The sequence below is a fragment of the Symsagittifera roscoffensis genome, chromosome 2, assembly GCF_963678635.1.
Source record: "Symsagittifera roscoffensis chromosome 2, txSymRosc1.1, whole genome shotgun sequence".
In the NCBI taxonomy this organism is placed as follows: domain Eukaryota; kingdom Metazoa; phylum Xenacoelomorpha; order Acoela; family Convolutidae; genus Symsagittifera; species Symsagittifera roscoffensis.
In genome coordinates, this window is record NC_087063.1 from 54,108,773 (window position 1) to 54,132,131 (window position 23,359).

General features: G+C 33.6%; 4 protein-coding genes across 7 annotated transcripts in view; 3 read left to right on the plus strand and 1 right to left on the minus strand.

The window, feature by feature from the left end:
• The window catches only part of LOC134840178 (transient receptor potential cation channel subfamily M member 1-like), a 54,213-nt gene extending 49,301 nt beyond the window's left edge, over nt 1-4,912 (plus strand). The window contains exons 10-11 of the mRNA XM_063855891.1: nt 1,955-2,142; nt 4,456-4,912. Of these exons, the coding sequence (XP_063711961.1) occupies nt 1,955-2,142; nt 4,456-4,691 (424 nt within the window). The 3' untranslated portion in view covers nt 4,692-4,912. The remainder of the gene's footprint in view (nt 1-1,954; nt 2,143-4,455) is intronic.
• The window catches only part of LOC134839138 (transcription factor Dp-1-like), a 367,543-nt gene that overhangs the window by 295,190 nt on the left and 48,994 nt on the right, over nt 1-23,359 (minus strand). The gene's annotated exons all lie outside the window — the stretch shown is intronic.
• LOC134839139 (septin-2-like) overlaps nt 1-23,359 on the plus strand; it is a 411,571-nt gene that overhangs the window by 120,272 nt on the left and 267,940 nt on the right. The window lies entirely within an intron of this gene.
• LOC134840159 (uncharacterized) overlaps nt 6,281-23,359 on the plus strand; it is a 29,914-nt gene continuing 12,835 nt past the window's right edge. The window contains exons 1-2 of the mRNA XM_063855870.1: nt 6,281-6,513; nt 6,690-6,864. Coding sequence (XP_063711940.1) covers nt 6,473-6,513; nt 6,690-6,864 — 216 coding nt within the window. The 5' untranslated portion in view covers nt 6,281-6,472. The remainder of the gene's footprint in view (nt 6,514-6,689; nt 6,865-23,359) is intronic.

Below are 23,359 nucleotides of genomic sequence, written 5' to 3' on the forward strand. Positions count from 1 at the left end.
CATTCTGTGAAGACTTTTGAGAATTCTATATCTGTCATCTATTTATAATTTGGTGGTAAGATTTGCTTTTAAATACACCGTAATATGAAGTAATATTACATATACCCTTAAAATAGTGACCAAGAAGGTGTCGTTTTAATCATATTTCAGGAAATTCCTGCTTACATGGACTAATTCCTTTATCGAACAAATTTACAATCAAGTTATGACAAAATTGTACTTTTCCTCGAGCGGGGTCACTTTTTGGATGAATAACAAAAGGAAGTTTTGGCTGATCGTCGAAATTCTTGTCGTATTTGGTCATTTTTTGTATCTTAGCAATGTTAATGTGTAATTTTCAATGTGTCCTATTGGCTGATTCCATTTATATAATCGTACCGGTTTATTATTATACGAGATTTTAATTCTGCTTTTGCCTTCAATTGATGATGGTGATGTAGATTATGAGTCATAAAAATATTATTGTTGATCTATCGGGGTATTTTTATCTTTTGAGTCTGAAGTTCTTGTACTGTTGTTCTTTCTGATTCTGAAACTGCGTTACGTGTTTTTGAAAACCTTCTTTTAATAATTCGTTTTTGTTTTGTTGTTATTGTCTTTTTTGATGTTTGTCTTTTTGATCTGAAATATCCTATTGTTTTTCTGTGCGGTGTGATTATAAGATCACATATTCCGTTTCTTATTAAGCAATTGTGTAATATGGTTGCTTGTTTTTTGCCTAAACTATCTGATGACATAAGGTTTGAGATGATGGATGCAATACTCGGAGGTTTGAGTTTTTATTTCTTAAATTGTTCTTTCTGACGGTTTTTGTGTGGTTATCTTAACATGGGGCATAGATGGTTGTGATTGACGGGTTGGAGAGAGAGTTTATCAATTCGTTTAGAATAATTTTTTACTTTCTCGTAACTAGTTTTTAATATAAAATGAACTTACCTAATCTTACCTTGGGGTTTTATTTGTGATCAAGGGTTGGAAAATAGTAAATGAGGTATAATTTATACACAAGTAGATAGTTTGGTATTATTTTAAAACTTACAGTTATTTTTAAAGTTTGAGTCTGGGTCATCTAAGAGGAAGGGCTTAAGTGAAGGATGAGTAGCCGGAGCTCTTCACTGTTTATCCTAACTAAAATCGTTAGTTTTTCAAAAGTTTCTATTAATCTTTGGTCTTTAATAAGGGTTGGAGAGTGAATCGACGTTTGAGGTCGTTAAACACTTTAAACTATGAGGTAGGAACAACAAAGTTGTTCTGATTCATCCAAGGGAAGCCTTGATGAACAGATAATTTAAGTTAAATACAATTTAATTTAAGTTAAATTAAAGATCCAAGGGAAGCCTTGATGATCTGTTTTCGAAATGAAACGTGGTTTATTTGAAAAGCAAGGATAGGCGTTGATAAATTTTATTTTTTAAATTTAAGTTAAATTAAACTTTTAAGAGTTAGAAGTCAAAAGCTATTAGTTTTTCGATTAAATTTGGTTATGTTTCAGGTGATGAAGGTGGGATGAAGAAAAAGTGATTGCTTGAGAAGCAAGAAAAATTTTATAAATTTAATAAAAATTACTTTGACCTCTGTTCGTCACGCAATCTGATTTTTGGACGGATAAATTCGTGCAACTTAGCTTCTACTCTCAATAGATCTAGTGTATACTGGTGTTTACGAGTTAGTTCTTGGAGTTTATCCAGAAGGAGAACAACTAGTCTAAGATTTATTCAAATTTTTCTGATGCTGAAACTACAAGTAGTTTCAGCTCTTACAAATACGGGTCAATGTTGGTGATGGAATATGATTGGTTAGTTTGTAATATTTTATAGAGATCGTTTTATCAAAAATATTATTGATTTATAAATACTAGTTTAGAACTGGTTCCACTTGAGTAGTGAAGGATCTGAAATCCACTCAATTTCTCATATCTCCCATTTCAACTGTCCTTATTCAAAATTTCTTTTAGCTCGTGTCATTCGTACGATTTGAGACCCTATTTCGTGTTGCTGTTGACCTTCCTGTTCTACACTGTGACGGGAGTGATTCTGCTGAATCTGCTGATTGCCATCTTCAGCGACACCTACTCCAGAGTGCGGGAGAATACCTCCTTCTATTGGAATTATGTCTTCTACGAAAGGACTGTCGAGTATTCTGGTCTGTAAAAGCCCTGTCACACTGAATGTTTATTCAATGGAGTATTCTTATTTTTGATTTTCCGAATCGGAAAACTGATACCCTTCTAGTGCTACTTCTAAATTCGTCACGGATAATAATTGTAATGGCTCCCCGGGTCGAGATCCCGCTCAAAAACCGCTCAAGATATGAGCGGTTTGAGCGGTTTTCCAGCAAGATTTGAGCGGTTTGGGCGGTTTTTTTTGGAAAAACCGCTCAAACCGCTCAAACCTTGCTTAAAAAACCGCTCAAAACCCGCTCATTTCTTGCGGTGATTTGTGAACGGTTTTTCAAGCAAGATTTGAGCGGTTTCTAAGCAGTTTTTGAGCGGTCTTATAAAGAAAACTGAGTAAAACCAACAAAAAGGCCTGGAAAGGTAATGTGACGCTAAGATGCAGTTGAAATACTATCTACAACACAAGTTGACCTCCATAAATCGAAAATGTTTATCTTACATTTCCCCACAATTCCCCAAAATGCTAATCAAACAATTGCCTACAACAAATGTATGGAAAAATGCTAATCATACAATTTTCATACAATTTCAAAAAACCATTGGAAAAAGATTCAATCTAGTTTCTCCGGCTATCATATATCAGATCATCGGGTCGGAAGTCAGCCAATCCATGGCGCCGAGAAGCACATTTCTAAACTATTTTACATAGTAAATCAGTGCAGAAATGTGCATCTGAGCGCCGTCGCTTGGCTGACTTCTGACCCAGTCATCTCATATATGATTCCGATGGTGGCCTAAAAAGTTGATTTTTCGCATTTGTGTAGAAGTTCTAAATTTTGATCAGAAATCATGTCACGGAACTTTAATTACGTATGTGTTGAATATTTTCTGTTTTCTAGCATGTGTAAAATTTTGTTTTTATAGGAAATAGATGTATGTACGTATCTTTGTATATATCTATGAGAGTTTTTTTTATATATATAAAAAAACGCTCAAAAAACCGCGCAAGATTTGAGCGGTTTGAGCGGTTTTTTTAGACAATTACGCTCAAAATCTTGCTTCTAAATGAGCGGTTTGAGCGGTTTTCGAACGGTTTATCTAAAAAAAACCGCTCAAAAACCGCGCAAGATTTTTAAGCGTTTTTTTAGATAAACCGCTCAAAACCGTTCAAATCTTGCGCGGTTTTTGAGCGTTTTTTTAAGATAAACCGTTCAAAAACCGCTCATTTTGAAGCAAAATTTTGAGCGTAATTGTCTAAAAAAACCGCTCAAATCTTGCTTCAAATTAGGTGAAAAATCTCGACTCGGGTCGAAATGCTTGTGTTTTTCCAAATTATAACATTTTAGTTAGAGTGTGACCTCAAAAGAGTTCCGATATGTGGTGTGAGACCCTTTACTGTTTTTGTTCGAACGCTGTAGTTAAATAAGGCTTAGGGGCAGATCTAGGATTTTCTCGAGGGAGAGAGGGGGGCGGATTTTCAAAAGATTTCGGATAATTTTGTCGACCTTTTTTTCTACGTTGATCAAATTGATTTTTCGAGCTCTCCCAAAGCAATAAAAAACCTTGTTTTGGCCAAAATTTTGAAAAAAAACTGGCAAAAAGGCGTTTTTAGGCACTTTTTGGAAAATTTTAACCTAAAAAATGCGTTTTTTTTGGCGCCCGCTTCAAATTAGTATAGATTGGCGCTAAAGGCACCCTAATAAAGTTTTTAGGGTCCGTCACCAAAAATAGTTCAAAGGGGAGGGACCCTTTGAGTCAGAAGGGGGTCGAATCCCTGAAAAGGGGCGTCCGCCCCCCCCCCCCCCCCTAAATCCGCCCCTGATAAGGAATGTATAGATTATCGGTCCATCAAATAATTCTGGTTTCCATAACATATCATCACTTTCGAATCTTATGTTTTGCCACATGTTTCTTCCCCCTTCAAATTTACAGAGGAATTTTTTTCGGATTTTCTCGTTTACTTTTCGGCACATTTTTCATTTTGTCGTCGCAAAAGTTCACATCCATTTCGCGTCTAATTTGTCTCTGGAAAACTTTTGGCTTGGTGTTGAAATTTTAATAACTAAAAAAAAGAGAAGTAGCCTATCACCATTTTGTCACCGGCACTCTAAAATTTCACATTGTGTTCTGAAATTTTGACAGCCATGCTAAAAGAGATGATGTTTTATGTTTGTTGCCTGAGGTTGAGGTAACATTTCCCAGCCAAAAAAATAATCCGCTTTTTTGGACTTAATAAAGGTAACAAGGGTGTAACTTTTTTCTCACAGAGCTGAACAGATTGTAAGTTGATCCTTTTCCTCATGTGAATGGTCTAGTGTGAAAACCTCTTTTCTTTTTAGGCAGAGGCAGTCTACCTTGTCCCCTTTCGCTCTTTGGTCGACTGTGGCAACTGAGCACTTATGTCTCATCTAAATGTCTACATATCACCACTTCGTGCAACAAACAGTCCAATGATGAGAATGAAGAAGCAGTGTTGGCTGAGAAGAAGTTAGGCGACTACGTATCTCATGAGGGACTTAGAAGATGGGCTCAGACTGTAGAGGATAAATACGTAGTCGAAACTTATTATAGTTGATCAGATGTTTATGACACGAACTCAACCTATTTAGCAGGAAATAAATCTTTCCCAAATTCCTGCTAAAACTAAAGGATGCTCTTCATATTTCAACTTCAGAAAGAATATCACAGAAGCAATGTTATGATAAAAAACTGAGCACTTAGGCTCAGTGAATGAGAATAAAAATTAGAGGATGATATAAAGAAGCCAAAAATTCTAATTTTTGTTAAGAATAATATTTTCCGAAAAGTAGTTTAACAACCGATTCAGATAGTTGCATAATAAATTTGATTACACTAGCAAACATTAGTGCGCGTTAGTGTTATACCACGACTATTCTGTTTTTTTTAAACCAAATCCTGGAGCCACTTTTGGTCGCAAATATTGATGCCACTCTAGGGGCACTTTTACGGCTTTTTGATAGCTTGTGCTTGGACATTCTGATAGTAATAAACTAAAACAGTTGATAACTTTTACATTCGTGAATTGAACCGAACAAAAGCTATTTGTTGCAAGCAAGATAATTTTACTAAAACTCGATTTCAGAATTTTTCTAACTCAAAATTTTTAAATAATGTTGCTTTATGTTTCCCGATTTATTACACGCAAAAAAGTGTAGATGCCTTCAGTTTGTTATTTTCCAAACTAATACTTGTGTCTAGCAAAATTGTGTCTAGTTGTATTTGGTGCCACATTTGCTATAGCATTGGCAGTTTGTTACCATATGTAGCTGCTTTATTTGTGAGTAGTGTTCGCCAGTTGTTACGCGATCGTACCCGAGAGGTCAAGGCGTGAGACTCCAGGTCGAGATCGGAAGTTCGAGGCCACACTAATTCGAAGCTTATTTCTATTTTTTTCTTATTTCACTTTGAGGAGCTGATTTTTTGTCGTGCTTTCGCTAGTGTTCGCCTCTGTGTTCTAGTTTACTATAAAACCGGTTTTACTGACTTATCTTAACTATCCAAACCTTATCTCCCAAAATTTTGAGATCAGTTTGTTACTTTCTTACAAAAAAAGCTCAGGATTAGGACCAGTAAGACAATTTGGAGGAATTCGACCCCCTGGCTACCAACTGTCAAAAAAGTGCCTAAAAACTCCGCAAAATGTTGGCTGAAACAAAAACTAACAGACGAATTTTTGTAAAAACAGGCCAAAAAATACGTGTTATTCCTCTCTTATGGCATAAACTAAGGATCAGTCAGCCAAAACATGAAGCCGCAAAATGGCAACAAAAGGTTGTGATGGGAATTGAGTTTTAAAATTAAAAAAAAATGTTTTATTTTAATTTTTTGCACATTCTTTTGATTTTTAAAAAGCGTTCAGTAGCAAATAAGCGCCAAATGAAGCTCCAATTAATATATAAGGTTAGAAATGAAAAATTTAAATTGCTTCCATGCAGTTAATGTATAAGTTTGAATAGCTAACATAACCACACCAACAATATTACTGCTTAAACAGCCAAAACTAAATATGATTTGGAATTTAACCTGCAAAAAAACCTGCAAATTAAAAATTAATTTTTCGACCCGCAATTTTTATGCAGATTGAACTGAAAAGTGCCTCCAGCTGCATCGGTAACATTTTTTTTATGCTGTAATAAAATGGAGTTCGGAAACGGAAGCAAGTTGCAGAGCTGAAACCAATAGAGACGTCGGAAACAGATGGCAGGTGCTTCAGTACACATTTAGCTGATCAACTACAGAAATCAACGTATTTTCTGTTTTTAATTCGCTTCTTTCTCAATTTTCAACAAATAAGGTTCCGTAAATACGATCGTGGCTTCAGACGTGGCTTCAGACATGATTAGAATGAGCTTGCAGCATCATTTTGGAGCATTTGTGTACGTACAATTATTTTGAAATACAGATATTTTGTTATGGTTACCATCAGGATTCAGTTCGCCCTACGGAGTTTCTTCAGTCCGTTGTTATTTTATGCTACAAAAAGATAATTCTTAACTCTGCTCTTAGCAAACCTGGTGTTCTGAAAATAACTTTTTAGGCCAGATTATTTTAGGTGCATTGTCTCTCTGATTTGGCTTGAAGTGGATGCGGGATCTGCGGTCACGTGGTTCCAGAGAGGTATAATGCTGGAGGCGAAGTTGATGCCGGAATTCGAGCCGTTCATCGAGGAGTACCTTGACCCCACCTCGGAGCAATTTAACGCAGTCAAAGTTCTACTAGAACACGAGGTGACGTCGCCAAAAACTTCGCTACCCGGGTCGAGGTTTTAGCTTATTTTGGGCCGAAATGTTCGAACCAGATGTCATTGTGAGACCTAAAATTCATATAGTCGCGCAGAGCCTATAGTCGAACTGAAGTGAAACATAAAGCCGATTCAAAATTTATTCTGCGTTCTATCAAATGGAACCAGATCTAAACTACATTTTATGATTGGATAAATTAGATATTTCACCACTGTAAAGTATTTAATATTAACCAATCATGATCCATCTAACTAACAACCCACTTATTTGTAAGTGCTGAAATTACTTGTAATTTCAGCACCAGAGAGATTTGAATTTAACTTAGAAATTAGTTGCCTCTCCAAGAGAACTTCAGCAGCCGCAATAAACCAGTATACCCTAGATCTATTGAGCCTAGCAGAGACTAGTTAAACAACCTGAGACTAGATAGTATAAGAGTAAGATTAGGATCGGTATTAGACTAAGAAGTTGCACGAATCTATCCGGCCGAAAATAAGATAGCGTGACGAGCAGACGGTGTACCCTATCCGAAATTACTCTATGAGTTAACCACCTCGGTCCTAACTCATCTGGTGCGACCATAAGTCTCGAACAAGACCTTAATAGCTTAGAATTAACCAAAAATAGATTAGAATCTAGACAAAACATTTTTAAAATGTTATACGACGATAATTTAATCGAAATGTCTCTACGACTCAATAGATCAGAGCCAATATTCCGAACGATAACAGAACTACCCGGAATTGCAAGAAGACCTCGAACCAGAGACGACATACGACAAAATAGAAACTTACCAAATAGTTATATGATAGTACGGCAAAAGCCAACACAAACTTTTATATTTAGAATTTTATTAGCAATGAATTTAGATTTTCATTTACAAACATAAAATTTTGAAGTCAATCTTCATAATCATTTCAGGCGCTAAAACAAAACTATTAATATACAATAACGATTGATAAAAAGATCTCAGATCGTTTTCCTAAAATTCTGCAGTATTATATAAAACATGTTTGGAAAATATTTATTGAAAATCAAAACAAAAATTAGTAGCATGACAATAAACTGTTAGTAATCATAAAATCATCCAATTGTCCCAGCTTCATCACCTAAAACATAACAGCAATCATAAGCTCACTAATATCATTAAAACACTAAATCTTTTTCTTAAACAAATTTAAACCATTTTAAACTTAAATTCACTTAATTTTAAAATCAGATCATCAAGGCTTATCCTTGGATCTTAATTCATTTTCTATTTAATTAAATTTTAAAACTTGATCATCAAGGCCTATCCTTGGATCAAACAGAACAATTTTGTTCTCCCCCACCCACTTAGCTAGTGTCTAACGACCTCAAACGTCGATTCACTATCCAACCCTTTCTAAAAACCCAAGACTAATAGAAATTTTTCAACAAAATTAACCATTCAAATTAGGATAAACAGTGAAGAACTTCGGTTATTCATCCTTCACTTGAACCCTCCTCTTATCAAAACCCAGGATAAATCTTAGACTTAGTAAGTTCAAAATAGTATCTAACGAACTACTCGCGTTCTAATTATACCTGAACCTTGTGGATCGATTTACTATTCTCCAACCCTTGAACACAATCACTACCCCTAAGTAAGATTAAGTAAGTTAACACCTTAGCTTATACTAGCCACGAGAAAGTAAAAAATCATTCTTCGGAATCGATATACTTTTCTCTCCAACCCTGAAAAAATAGACCCAGGTTAAGCTAACCAAAAAATCGTAAGGACTAACAGGTTAAGAAAATAGAAATCATCTAACAACTTTTTGCATCCGTCATCCTAAACCTTATGTCATTTAAAAATCTAGGAAACAAACAAACAATCGTTTTACACAACTGTGAAATAGATAACAAAAAATACGATCTTGTAATCACACCTCATACACAAACAGTTGGATATATTAGAACAAAACGACAAACACTAAAAAGAAAAATCATAAACAACCGAAGACAAATCACACGAAAAAGATTTTCCAAAAGTAGAAACGCATTTTCAGAATCAGAAGCCAGCAATTTAGACGAACTTTATAAATTAAAAGAATCAATTGATAAAAATTGTCCCATTCACGATCAATTATATTTTTCAGACTCAGAAACAACTTCAAATTCATCAAAAAGAGGAAAAAGAAGAATAAAAAAGCAATATAAACACAAACCAGTACACTTATATAATTGGAATCAACCAATTAGACACATCGATAATTACCTATTAACAGTCATTAAACAAAAAAATGAGCCAAACACACACTCCAAGTGAAGATAGTCCAGATGATGACGATATCTTCCCCTTCCTCGTAGATGCAACCAATGATAGAGGACAGCATATATTTTGCAAGAATTTACTCCTAAATTTGTTTGAACCCGGAATCAGCCCATGTAAAACAGAGTTCCCAGATGTAAAAATCAAAAGACAAATTATTGATCACTATCTGAAAGATATATGTAATTTGACACAACACTACGGAATCTACACCATAGAATTCACCTCACCAAACCCGAATCACCGCAAATATGTAATTCAAACAGACGACCTTGATTTAGAATTTTCAAAAGTATTCTCAGAATATATAAAAAGCATACAAAATCATAACTCACAAAGAGCAAACTCCATATTTACTAATGAAATTTTTGCAATAATATATAGTTATATCTCAATATTAGAAAACGAAATCCCAATCCCAAATGTCTCACCGACAGAGACATCTAAACATATAAGGATACGACATGAAATCACACTATTTTCAACTTTCCTACATATAATTAAAGAAAATTTCACTAAAGATGAAGTTTCACAACATACAAAACATGACTTACAAAAAATTTTGGCATGGTTTATAATAGATTATTTCACACATAATATAGATTTGATTTCACAAGCAAGAAAAAATTTTAGACCTCAAAATTCAAACGATGATACCGCCATCACAGAACAGTCAGACTACATTTGGGACCCCGAATGGTCTCATTATGCATTCATAAATTTCCCACAATCAATTTCAAGTCAAGCAATAAGTACAATATCTTATACAAGAGATTATGTAAGAGTAGTACCATTAACCATTGACGCAACACCATTAAACTACAATACATTTTTACCTGATACTCGAAATAACAGTTTAAACTCGACCGTCATACACAATGAAAACCTTAATGGAACTAGGAATCTCACTCAACAAGATATTCAGACACCATCACACTTCATAAATGAAGAAATTGTCCAAACAACAACAACTACACAACAAAGTATTTCACCGATACGTCCAAATTTAACAACACCAAGAAATACAAACACTTCACTAGCACAGGTAACCTTACAATCAACCGTTAAACCTTCGGTTGCTCCAAAATATTCACAAATGGATTACCAAACATATAGACCCTTGACAATACCGTCAAAAACACGCAGAACGTTCACAAGAAGCAATTTTGCGGAACATAATTATAATTATACACATTCATCAAAAACAAACTATCCTCCACGAAAAAATAATAACAATCAAATCGGATCTCGATACTGGGATAATCCAATGGCAACAACCAATTCAGTAAATTTTCAAACTAATTCACATCCTCCACAGGATCATAGTGAAAATTACCCATTCTTTCAACAGAATAAAAATAAAAAACAAGCACCTCATCAAACGGATTACCTATCCTCTGATGATGATTATTTACAACGAGATATATTTGCACCATATACCCAAGAATATCGCGGACAAGGAGTGCAGAAACCATATACACATCATAGAATTTTTTCTCCACACCAGATAGATACACAAAATCAACAACCAATACAAATGCAAAACCCAATTAATACACAATCCTTTCAACCAATTCAGCCACAAAACCCAATGATTACACACTCATATCAACCAACACAAATGCAAAATGAAATACCACTTCCATATTATCTTCAACAACACGAAATAACAAAAAATCAACTCTCAAATTTTTCACAAATGCCAAATGCAGCAGAATCATTACAAATGACAATGAATCCATACCTTATGGGTGGATCATCACTAACATCAAACAAACCATTAATGGTATTCACAGGAACAGACCCTGAATATTCTGTAGAAGATTATTTAAATGCAGTAACAGCAAATTTAACTTTAAATATAGGACCTGAACCAATTAATACGCCACTACATCAAAACTGGATACATCGACGCACAGCGTTGATACAGACAACCTTAGACGGCGCAGCCCAAAAATGGTTTTCAGTATTGTCTATAGAAATAAAATCAAATTGGAAGAGATTTACACAAGGATTTTCAAAAATGTTTGACTCCGAAAGAAACAAACAACAACAAAGAGTTTTATGTAATGAAATTCGCAGATTACCAAATGAAACCATCAAAAAATTAGCAGTACGTATCGAAACACTAGTTCGAAAAGCATATTCATTAAATACACACGACTATAAAAACACAAAAATGACAGAAATCTTAATGATGACCTTAACACCTCAATTAAGAAAAATAGCAATAAAAAAGAGAGCATCCCATCCTTCCTCAATCCGAGAACCCGATTTAGATTTTCGAAAACTAATAGACAAACTAGAGCAAGCGGAAATCACAAAGAAACTTGAAGAAACAGAAAATCAGAAATTACAATATGTTAACCGAATCGAAACAAATACCACAAATATCAACAATATACAGGAATCAGATACAGACCTCGTTGAAAAAATCACTGAAATACTCAATATTTATGAAAAACACCCAAACTTTAAAGGCAAACCATCTTTCAAAAAATGGTGTAATTATTGCCGACGATACGGACATAGTATTTCTGAATGTAGACAAAAACAACAAGATAATCAAAACAAACCTCAAAAATATAAAGAACCAAATAAATCATTCTATCAATACATGAAGAAAGATCAAAATCTACCGAACAAAAATGTATACAGCAACAACAGTTCAGGAAAACCACTTCCGAACAATATCAATTACACGAGAAATCAATCACCATATAACTCAAGTTATAGAGGAAGATCACCAGAACGAAGAAATACACAAAATTCGTCACAAAATCATTACAATAGACCAAATAGTCGAAATAACTATTCAAGATCAAATTCAAATACAACACAATTTGTTTCTAGATCTAATTCCCAATCAAGGAATAGATACTATCCAAACAATCAGTCACGAAACTCATCATATAATAGGAATAGAAACTACTCCAATAATCGAAATAGAAGTTATTCAAACAATCGAAATCAGAATTACCCGAACAATCGATCAAGGAATAACTCATATAACAGATCAAACTATCACAGATGAAACAATAATTATCAAAATAGATCACGAAACTATTCACAAAATCGACATTCAAGTTATAATAATCGTTATAGAAATTATTCCCAATCACCACACAGAAATAATAACCATTATAACAATTCCAACAATCGCCACAGAAGTAGTACACCTAAACATCAAAGACATATTAATCAAGTACAATCAAATCCAGAAAAAACATCAGACCCCCCAGGTATTGATGACACAGTAAATGACGAACTACAACTAAATCAAATAAACTGTGGATCATCAGATTCAGAAAGTGAAACAGAAAAAACTACCTCCATCAATATGATAACAGTCGAAAATGACTACGAACCTATTCTATATGAACAACCTTTTTCATCACATATATATATATGAAAACCAATTAGAACTCCTTCACAATTATTATATTGAACCCATCCATTCCACACAAACAACACAAGAAACTAACGAAATCAACACTACAAATAAATCCAATGAAAATGACCAAACAAAATGCTTGAATACAAATCACATCTATCAAAATATACAAAAAGAACAACCTAAAGAAAAAATTTGGACAATACCATTGCTTTTAGAAAGTCCAAGAAACAAAGAATTTCAACCACCAGATCTTGAAATTGATTTTTTAATTGATTCAGGAGCAGAATCAAATATAATAAACATTCCCACATGGAATGAGATAAAAACATTACACCCAAAACTAACGCCTCTTGAAACCTCCAGTAAACTAGCAACAGCACAAGGATCAACATTGGTAAACTATGGAAAAATTCAATTATTTCTTCTCCCCACAAGAACAATAGAGCAGAATAAAATTTTAAGTAAACCATTTAAGCAAATATTTCATATCACTGATATTAAACACAATATCATTGGAATACCATTTATCTCTAAATATATACCAACAATCAACATCTTGAATAGCAAAATACTAATCAAAGATAAATACACAAAAACAAAAGACACATCACTAACATTTTTTCAAAGATTAAATAAACAACCACCATTCTTTTCAAAATTTTATCCAATATATAACCAACAAAGAAAACACGTGAAACCACAATCAGGAAACATATATAATTTTTCAATAAAACAAGTACACCAATATGATAAAAAACAAAATAAACAACAACTCTATATGTCAGACTTTGAATTCAAACCTATCCATAAGTTTTTCAAAATCACAATCTCATCCATAAAATATTTGAAAAACTCGAATTCAGATATTATATCTCTTCATGTATACAACAATACACCCTATCAAGTAACATTACCTTTAGGACTTTTAGGCTATTGCGAAACCAACGCTACGATATCACCAATACACGAAAAAGCATATCGCGTAAATAATATACTCCAATTATTAGATATTTGTCAATCCACAATTCTTAATGAAGAATTATCCATAAATAATATAATAAGTAATGAAAAAAAAATACAGATTATTTCACAAAAACCCCATATTTCAAACCAAGATTCAACATAAATAACTATACAGAGAATCAGCAGAAATTTTTAACAATGTTTAACTTCCAACATTCACAAATAACACAAGACGAATTTGATAAATTAGCCAAACAGCTAATAAAATATTCATCAGTCTATGCAACATCCAAATTTGATGTTGGCAAAATCAGCTCATCACTACATCTCCCATTAAAACCTGACGCAGTTTTCAAAAAACAAAGAGCAAGTAAAGTACCAATTCATTTACACGATAAAGTGAACAGATTACTCGATATTTTAGAACAATACAAAATTATATCACCAGTAAACAAAGAAGAACTACCAAAAGGTAACACATTTATCATCCCTGTTATCATCCTAGTAAAAGGAGAATCATTAAAAATAGTTCTAGACGCTAGATATCTTAATTCACTAATAGACGAATCAAAATGCAACTGGCCTATTGAACCAATACAAGTTATTTTAACAAAAATAAACGGAAAATACTTTACAACCGCAGATATGAATAGTGCATATAATCAAATGCCACTAGATGAACAATCACGACGTTTAACACAATTTGTTGTTGGAAATCAGCAATATGAATTCAACCGCCTATTCTATGGAATATTCATAGGACCAGCAGCATTTTCAGCCTTTATGAGCAAAATTTTTAGACCACTAATACTCAGGAAAAACGCAATCACTTATTTAGACGATGTTTTTATGCAATCACAGACAAAAGAAGAAATGTTCAATGTTTTAGAACACTATCACAAAATACTTCAGAACGAAAATCTGAAGGCCGCCCCCGATAAATCACACTTCTTTTTAACACGAGTTAAATTCTTAGGACATAATATAGAAAGAAAAACAATCACTCCATTAAAATCACGCATTGATGCTATTCAGAAGTTCCAATCACCAACAAACAAAAAGAAAATCCAAGAATTCCTTGGAATGTTAAACTTTTTAAGCAAATATGTCTATAAAATGCAATTATACCTAAGACCTTTCTATAATATACTTAGACAACAAAATAATTTTGAATGGAACACAGAACATCAAGCACGATTTGAAGAAATTAAAAAGCTCTGAACTGAACAAATTTCGAATACAATTCCAGATCCAAATCAACCATTCTATGCAATGTGCGACGCTTCCAATTTTGGCATCGGCGCAGCATTATTACAATCACACAATGGTACAAACAAAATGAACCTTATATCAGCAAATTCTCGATTATTCACTCAAGCAGAGCTACGACTCTCAACTCTAATGAGAGAATGTACAGCCATTATATATACACTAACAGAATATGAATTTCTGATACTTGGATCAAAACATCCAACAGTTCTATTTACAGATCACAAACCAATCATTTTTCTCTACACAAAAATCCAATCCAAATCACCGAGTTTATAGATTTCATTTAATTCTAATGAAATTCCCAAACTTACATATAGTTTGGACAGCAGGAAAAAATCTCGCATTACCAGACACATTAAGTCGAAATACACCACCTGAATTACTTACACGTAAAACTACAGTTGAAATACCCAAAAATTTAAAATTCTACCTTGCAGAAAATGAAACATCACCCCGACTAGAATGCAAATATGCAGTAAAAACTGACGTTGAACAATCACAGATAAATAATCTACAACACTTTCCACTTTATTTAGATTGTCAAAATAACCACTACGAAGTTGATCTACTTGGAACATCAACTTTTAAACCAATTCCATATTCACAATGGATAAAAAATAGCACCCAACAAAAAAGAGTCAAACAATACCCACATAAAAAAGACCTTTTTCCATTAATTGAAAAAGAAAATCTAACTGATAAAATAAATTTATCAGGACCACAAACAAACGATTCCAATTTATAAATTAAGTTTTTGACCTCCATGACCCACTTGATACAATTCCATTATCTAAATTAGAAATTGAAAACATTTTTCTCCCCCCAACAGATAAAATTACAATTAATACTTTGAAACAATATCAAAATCTTGACCCAGTAATTAGACAACTAAAATCATGGCACAAATATAAAACCAAACCCGTCAAGGCAGATACAACTATTTTAGGAAATAAAACACTCCTCCGATATTTTCGAAAATTTAATAATACAACAATTAACGAAAACACAGACCTTCTAGAATACCAATTAAATGAATCTACAGTTCCCTGTCTCCCTCTAAGTATGATTCTTATAGCTTTTAATATTTCACATATACAAAACATTAAAGGACACTCTGGATCAGAGAAAACATATTCAAATTTCATACAAAACTTTTATTTTCCAAATGCACCAATTTGGATAAAAGTACTATGCAATGATTGTATAGTATGTCAGCTAAATAAACCTTATCCAAATCAAAAACAAATAGCTCAAAAACAAGATTTTAAAGGACAAAGTTTGTACTTTAACCACCGTATTTCATTTGATACAAAAGGACCAATTTCACCCTCATCCGAAGGAAACTCCTACATTATGGTAATTGTTGACGCATTTACACATTATGTAGCACTTAACCCAGTACCACATTGTAACGCTTATTACGCTTACACAACACTTTATGAACACTGGATAGCTAAATTCGGACTACCAGAAATTTTAGTTACAGACAACGGTACGGAATTCATAAATAATGAAATCATCACACTATGTCATTTATATAACATCAAACACAAACCACGTACATCTCACGCACCTTGGACAAACGGCTTAGTCGAAGGTATGAACCGTTCACTACAAGAATATCTTAGATGTATCATCAATGGAAATGATACAAGATACACCGAATGGTCAGCAGATGTAAAACTACTTCCCTTAGCATATAATTCACAAATCACGACAACTTTAGGAATGTCACCATATGAAATGGTTTTTAATCAAAAGCCACGCAAACCGATTTTGTTTACAGCAAACTCTCATAAAAATGCACAAAGTTATTGTCAACCGAATAAAGACTCAATTTGTTATAACCTACCTTTACACACACACGATGAAGATCATTTTCATCACCCACAAATTCTTAAATTAGCCTCCGGTACACACACCGAATGGATTTTAAACAGAGATAAAAAACACAATGAAATTTACCAAAAAGTAACAAAAAAGTTGCTACAAAGGCAAAACATTAATGAACAAATAAATTCACGCTTTACACCAGCCTCCGATTTAAAAATTGGAACATTTGTTTTAATACCCAATTTTAACACTCAAAAAGGAATTTCTAAAAAATTACAACCCCTTCGTAAAGGACCATACCAAATAATTGCCAAACCCACTGATGTTACATATAAAATCACCGACTCAGAACAAAAAGAAATTGTTCAACATCGAAACAACCTATTACCTTATTACCCAAAAGAATACGCACTACGCGAACTAACTCAATTATATTCTTTCACAGGTTTAAAAGTTATTCACAATAACCCACATACGGAAAATAAAACAAAGGAACAACATGACATTCACCTCGAAAACCAAAATAAAAAATCAACTACAACGAAAAACAATACAAAAAAGCTAGATCAAAATACACCTCAAAAAGAAAGAAAAAATAGAAAAATGACAGAAAAAATAATACCCCAAGAACAAATTGACAAATCAGAACATAGAGAATCATCACGACTTAGACATCAACCACGAAAAAACTATAAAACATTCATCCCACAATCTAAAATATTAAAGAAAGTCGAATTTCAAAAACAGCTTTAATTTTATATTTAATAATTTTTGCACCTCTGAAATATTTTGAACTTTCATTTTTTCAAGATAACATGCTGACAAACACGCAGCGATTCTAGTTCATAATTAGCCAATAGGATTCATCCAATCCGTCACACAGATCAACTAGACGAACGATATAAAACTCCAGGCATATCTCTAACTATAACTTTGCGACCTCCAGGTCAAAAATAAGCAAACCACTCCAACTTGACAACTAAAATAAATATACCCATAATATCATAATCCTCCCTTATCTAATAACCCAAAGATCAACAATATTTCCCCAACTCAGACCTCAAATATCCCCAAAACAAATATGTTAAATTAGCCTAAACTAAAAGAACGACCATTTTGATTAGCCTAAAGTATAAAAATCTCAAAAATACACATGATCATTTGACAAATAAAAATAAAGCAAAAGAAGACCTCCCGATCACCATAAAATTTGCCCCCAACAATTTTTCACAAAACTCAACCCACTTGTCAAAAAACCAATAAATAATTCGACCACACTTGAAAATTGCCTCAAACAACAAAAAATATTGATACCTTTGAATCTTTTGTAAAAATTTTAATCATTTTTTGCAATATTTTTTTAATTTTCTACTCCATATTTGAACTATACCTCCAGCTTTCAAAAGCTATTGACTATATCCACAGGTACGATTCACAAAACTTATCTAAATCATACGAACCATTTTTAGTAGAACAGATATTTTCTTACTATTTGTAATTTTTATAACATTTCTATCATCCCTCATCTTGACAATATGCAAATGTATAAAGAAAGCAATCATCACATTCGCCCTAGCCACAATCCTCCTAATTCTTTTTCTAGAAGAATACTATAATAAACATAAATTTTTCCACTAAAAGGTAAATAAAAAACCATCAAAAATTGCTACCCAACAATCACACAGTCAGTCTTCACCGACATCATCCCAAGATAACCCAACACCACTTTCAACTACCCAAAACCCCCAAACATCTACACGAATTTCCTTTCAAGATAACCCATATACCTTTGAAGAACGACACGCTCGCTTATCAGTACCACTAGAACCAATTCAACGACAAGCACCTCTAAGTGAACCAACATATAACTTATACCCAAAATTACCACAAGAATTAAGTAGAATACGAAATCCTAGTCAAAACCAAAATACAGTGGAAATAAATAGACAAATTATACATCCTCGAAGAAACAGAAATTTTCAAACTCCCCGAGTTCATTTTGATATACCCCAATCACCATCACAAAACACTCCAGAAAACCCCATCGGTATATTACCAGAAACCCCTACGCTTCTTTCACAACGTAGCACCTCAAGCCTACCATCAGATTACTTAGGTTCAACACCAACATCTGAACAAATACGTGAAAATCCCTTTAACCCTACAAACCAAACATCACGACTACCATATTGGACAACACATTCATTCACACAAGGTGAACCAAATTTAATCAATGATCCAATAGATATTTCTACGGATACAACAACATCCTCATCACTACCAGAAACATTATCATTACCATCAACACCCTCAATCAGCCAGATTTCACTAACACCTTTTAACTTCAATTTCCCAAATAACCTCGACGCTAGATATCGAGAACAATCATCAACAAATATTCCTTTAAGACTAGACTGGAATACATTTACAGCACCTCCACCATTATTTGGACAACACCCAGAAAGTAACCGACTTCACAACTGGGCACTAAATAGATTACAGTATAGACAAGACATCCACGAAGACATTCGTGATCATAACATCCAAATACTCCAACAAAATAGTCTACAATTAAAATTTGAAATCACGGTTAAATTAAACAACATTACTCAACATCCCTATCCATTAAACCCATTAAAAATAACAGCTCAATCCCTACCACCACCATTTATAACAACTGAAGTAATATACAAATACGACAGATATACCAAAAAGACAATTGGTTACATCACATTTTATAACCCATACTCAGGATTATCATACACATGTATATTCTAAAAATATTAATTTTTCTTCAACTCGTTTTTCTAGTTACCTCCAATCAAAACATAAACCCTTCCCCCCGCACAGGACCCCAAGATTTATTAGTAACACATTACGATTGTGAAGAAAACGAACAAAAAACACTACACAAATATGCAATAAATCAAGTATCACAATGCGAAACAGAACCACAAGCCATAGAAACAACAAATGTAATAGCGACACTCTATTCAAAAGCCCGAGCAACAACAGTTAAAGGATATAAATTTACAGCAACATTTTCTGAAAAGAAAGTACATTGTTCACAAGTCTCTAATGGAAATAAAAACCGACTTGACCACGAATCATTCTACCAGAGTAATATAGAACGACTTTTACATCTCAATCCCGAAGATTGTAAAAACGAGTTACTCAGTCTAAATATCACAAGAAATGAAAACACAGATAGAAAGTTAGTATATTTCCAAGTTTTTTCAGATTCTGTACATCAAGCAGAACTTGAAAGATATCAAGGACATATAAAATTAGATGAAAAATACCCATACAACGGCGCACACGGAAGATTAACTTATGACATACACGATAAACACTGGATACCACATATTGGTATAAATAACCCATCAAACTGCAAAGCAGACACAAAAAATAAAGGATATCAACAAATAATGTTTTTCGATTGGAAAATACAACTCGAAAAAATACAACTTACACGCGATTTATCAGACAACACAATGATCTATCAAGGAATAAGATTACCTTGTAAAAACGATCAAGGCTATTGTGACCCTACAACACGAACACAAGCAACAATTGTTTGGTTCCCCGAAGACACATGTACAACATTTCAAGTAGCAAAAATACACGCACGTATGATAAAATTCCACGAAAAATATTTTATACAATCAATTCCATATGAACAAGTAAACCCATCACGAAAACAAAGTTCTAATTTTAGAAACATACAAAATATAGAAAATAAATTGACACGTTTTCAAATATACCAAGAAACAGAACTTGCATGTAAATACAGAAACCCACTTCACAAAACACAATACTCCGAAATACTAGTTGGATACGAAAAAGGATTCGACATGACCACTGGAAAAGTAAAAATCGACCCATACGCCACAAGTCATCCTATAAACGAAAGAACATCATATATACCAGTTAATTTTCAAAAAAGTAAAGGTCAACCTGGTGGACATCTAAAACCCCATGACACTAGAAGCACACGTTTACAAGAACTATCACTAATGAATAGTACATATTTCGGTAATATCCACTATGATATTCACCTAGATATGAAATTAGACTACACAATTAGCCGCATTTTTCAAGAAATGTCACTCTCCGAATTAGAAACACTTCACCAACTATGCGAATTAGAAAGAACACAAATCCTACAATCACTTGCACTAGCAGTATTAAAAATACCCTACGCAGGATATTTACTATCACGAAATAGATCAAATTTTTTACACTATGAAGGAAACATTTTATGGTTTTATACCTGTACCAAAAAAGTATCACCACTATATGTTTTTGAAGATAAACGATGCTATAAAAGAATCCCTATCTTTTATAAGAATAAAGTACATTTCGTTGACACACTTTCAAGACGAACCTATTTCTGGGATACCGCAGTCCCATGTGGATCAGAAAACAGCCACAATGTAGTACAACTGAACCCTGATGAAGATAAATATTACCTTCTTACCCCATATCCCACATTAATGCAATCACTCAAAAAATTTTCACCTGAAAGCTTTAGAGCTATTGTTCGAAACCCAAATATTGACCTACAATTAATTGGAATATATTCAAAATCCGATATACAACATCACATTAGAACACAGCAATTCCAAGAATTATTAACACAAATGGACACTATACAAAGACAATCAATTGACCAAAACTTACGCAAACTTGCCGAAACAGCAGGATTTGCAGATATTTATACACAAGATTATAGCGGATATTTTAAAGACATTAAAGACTATATATATCTCAACGGTGAAAAATACCGACCACAAGATATCTCACCTATAAACATTTTTAGCTTTGTTACACTCAAAAATGAAATTCTTGATTTTCTAGGATGGCCCTATTACATCTTAGAAAAATTAACTATTTTATACGCAATGTTTAACTTTATAGGATTTCTTTTCTCACTCTTAAAAGGAATCTATAATACATGCGCTATACACACACAAGTAAATAGACAAGCAAGTGTAGCACGCATCCTATTTGCAGGATTTTTTGGAATTTTTTCATCATCAATAAACAAAATTCTTTTAGACGCACAAATAAAAGAATACAACACAAAAATAGCAACAAGACAGAACACATATGATGAAGAACATAACAATGTAGACATTACGCCTACAGCACCACAGTTACCACCCCTACCACATAACCATCCATTATCACTAGTCCCACGAAATTTTCGAAATTTAGCAATAACACATAATCCAAATTTCAGACCAACCATATCACAAAGCCCCATTCAACATATAGTAACACACAATTCACTAGATGAAAACACATATGAACAAATTATAGAACAACCACATACCACCGCTTTTCAGTCTCAAAATAATAATTTTTTTAGCCCACGATGAGCCGACAACTTGGATCCCTACACCGCTCAAATTCCCACCCAACCAACCTCAACACTCCAATTACAATCATTCCACTTTTTGCTTTCCCACCACCCGATTTCCCAACCAATAATATAACATCAGGCATGAATTCAGACACTAATTCACATATCTCAGTTTTATACTCCATCTCACAACTTAATAACCCAGATATTGAAACCCCTGATGAATTTGCAGACTCTGAACCATCCCCATCCAATAATTTTCAAACCAATCCCTCAGTTTTTTCGAAACCCCGTTTTCAACCAATCCCACCAAATAACCCACTCCCATCCATTTCTACACCCTCCTATGCTTCACAAGTTACCCCAACCAACTCTTCACTTCATTCAGACCGATCATCTAATTCTCCAGACACCCCCCAAGAACTAGATAATTTTATCACCTTACAACAACAACCCTTCCACCTTGACACCTCAACCATAAACCAGATTTCATCAACCATAGAATCATCAAACCCACCTACCCCTACACCCTCTTCAGCTTATACCGCATCATTAGCACCATCATCCACATCCACCGAATCATCAATTAGCACTAATAGAGCTTACCGCACTTTCAAAAGAAAATTCCCAAACCATCCATTTCCAACAAAACCAGGAACAGCCCGTGAATATATTAATCACCCAAATCATACTAACACGAAAGAATTTTTAGCAATCACCTTACCTTCATTTCCACAGTATACCTTGAACACCCCTAACGACACTAACAACACACGCAGTTTTGTAGATGAACACGTTTTAATGCCTACACTTCAATGGACCTCATATTATCATTTTACTAACCCCCTTTGCCTACCTTTATCGAATACTCACATCGATATAGAAAGAAATCAAAATATGCTATATCGACTCACTACACCACTAACACATAGACAATTTACTTACATAGGATATAAAAAGTCACTAAAAACATACACTGCACCCCGAGCTAACGAATATACGCTAGAATATTACGATCATAACATCATCCGAGCTAACCAAGACCAATTTTTAGATGATGATCGCTTCGCTAACCCACAAATCACAGAAAAATTTTTCATCAAAACACCATATGTTTTTACACTCAATATCTTTGATCGCAAATTCGACCACATCATTTCTGAAGCACTAACCGACACACAAGCTTACGAAAGTTTTAAAGAAAGATTTCAATTATTTTCACTAACCTTTCATTTCCTTGCACCACATGAACGAGATTTGCACTGCTCACACGACATTATGTTACGCACTAAACAAACCCACACATATACACATTACCGCTTCATACAAAATCACTTTGACCTACACACTCCAT